The sequence below is a fragment of the Elephantulus edwardii genome, unplaced genomic scaffold (assembly GCF_000299155.1).
Source record: "Elephantulus edwardii isolate Elephantulus edwardi_28Jun2011 unplaced genomic scaffold, EleEdw1.0 scaffold00507, whole genome shotgun sequence".
Lineage (NCBI taxonomy): Eukaryota > Metazoa > Chordata > Mammalia > Macroscelidea > Macroscelididae > Elephantulus > Elephantulus edwardii.
The window spans coordinates 260648-261989 of NW_006400257.1; the positions used below are offsets into that span (position 1 = coordinate 260648).

General features: G+C 41.4%; 1 protein-coding gene across 1 annotated transcript in view; it reads left to right on the top strand.

Moving 5' to 3' along the window:
- ETF1 (eukaryotic translation termination factor 1) overlaps positions 1 to 1342 on the top strand; it is a 58927-nt gene that overhangs the window by 56918 nt on the left and 667 nt on the right. The window contains exon 12 of the mRNA XM_006903086.1: positions 128 to 185. Coding sequence (XP_006903148.1) covers positions 128 to 185 — 58 coding nt within the window. The remainder of the gene's footprint in view (positions 1 to 127; positions 186 to 1342) is intronic.

Genomic DNA, 1342 nt, shown 5'->3' on the forward strand with positions numbered 1-1342 from the left:
TACACACACACACACACACACACACACACACACACACACACATCTACAAACCGCCAAATTTGCAGCTACTGTGCAGAAGGCAGGCAGTTTAAATCCGGCAAGAACGCCTGCTGGTCTACCCCTGAAGGGCCCCACGCTCGGAAACCAGCCGAGTGCAGTTCTGCTCGGCGCCACACGAGGTCATCGTGAGTCACCCGGCAGCGCCTGCGTGGACTCTTCCATCCCCTGAACTGGGGTGACTGCACCTCTGAAGAACTGTGACTGGTGATGCTGTGAAAATATCTGTACATGTTTCAGTTATTTTGGGTAAATATCTAAGAGTGGAATTGCTGACTCATCCTGTTATTCTATGCTTAACATTTGGGGAATTGCCAAACTGTTTTCCACAGTCTCTGAGCTACTTTACCTTCTGACAGGCAACATTCAAGGGTCCCACTTTCTCTACACACTTTTCTAACGTGTCATTTTCTGGGGGTTTTGAATTTTGGTCTTTATTTCCCTCTGGATTGTTTTTTTTATTCATAGCCATCTTCATGTATGTGAAGTGTTCTATCTCATTATGGTTTTGACTTGAATTCTTTCAAATTCAGCAATCATGAAGGGGGCATATAACTGGGCACAAGCCCAACTCCCAAGCAGCTGACAGCACTGAGCATCATTTCGTGTGTTTAAGAGTCATCTGTACGTCTTTGCAAAGTGTCACTTCAAGCCCTTTATCCCTGTTTTTATTGGGCTCTATTTCTTTTGGGTTTTGGGGTTATTAATTTAATTTAATTATTTTTTGTGCATTTACCGTCAAATCGGATCTGACTGGTACAGGAGGAGATTGCTCCTCCTTCTCCAGCAGAGCATCTGGTGGATTCGAACTGCATTCCTCTGGGATTACAGGGCAGCTTCTTGCCACTAGGCCACCAAAACTCCCTTATTTCTTTTGTTTTGAGTCCTTTTTGTATCCTGGATACTAGACTGTTTTTTTAATTGTCTTTTATTATTATTACTGCTATTTGAGTAAAAGTCTACAAATTAAATTGCTTTTCTATTCAACCATTCATACACATTTTGCTTTATAACATTAATTATAATCTTCTCTCCTGGTGATAGGATAGAATAACTAATGGAAATGAGAATCATAAGGTGAGAGTGGGAAGAATGTGATTACACTATGTATATTTTAACTAATGTTATAAAACAGACTGTGGTCTTCCCAGTATCCTGGAAAAGCTACAACCAGGAGAAGATAACACAGATGAATGGGACCTTCTAAGACTCAAATCCCTATGCACATCCAAAAACTTCTCCAGTAGGGTAAAAAGGGAAGCCACTGACTGGGAAAAAGTATTCG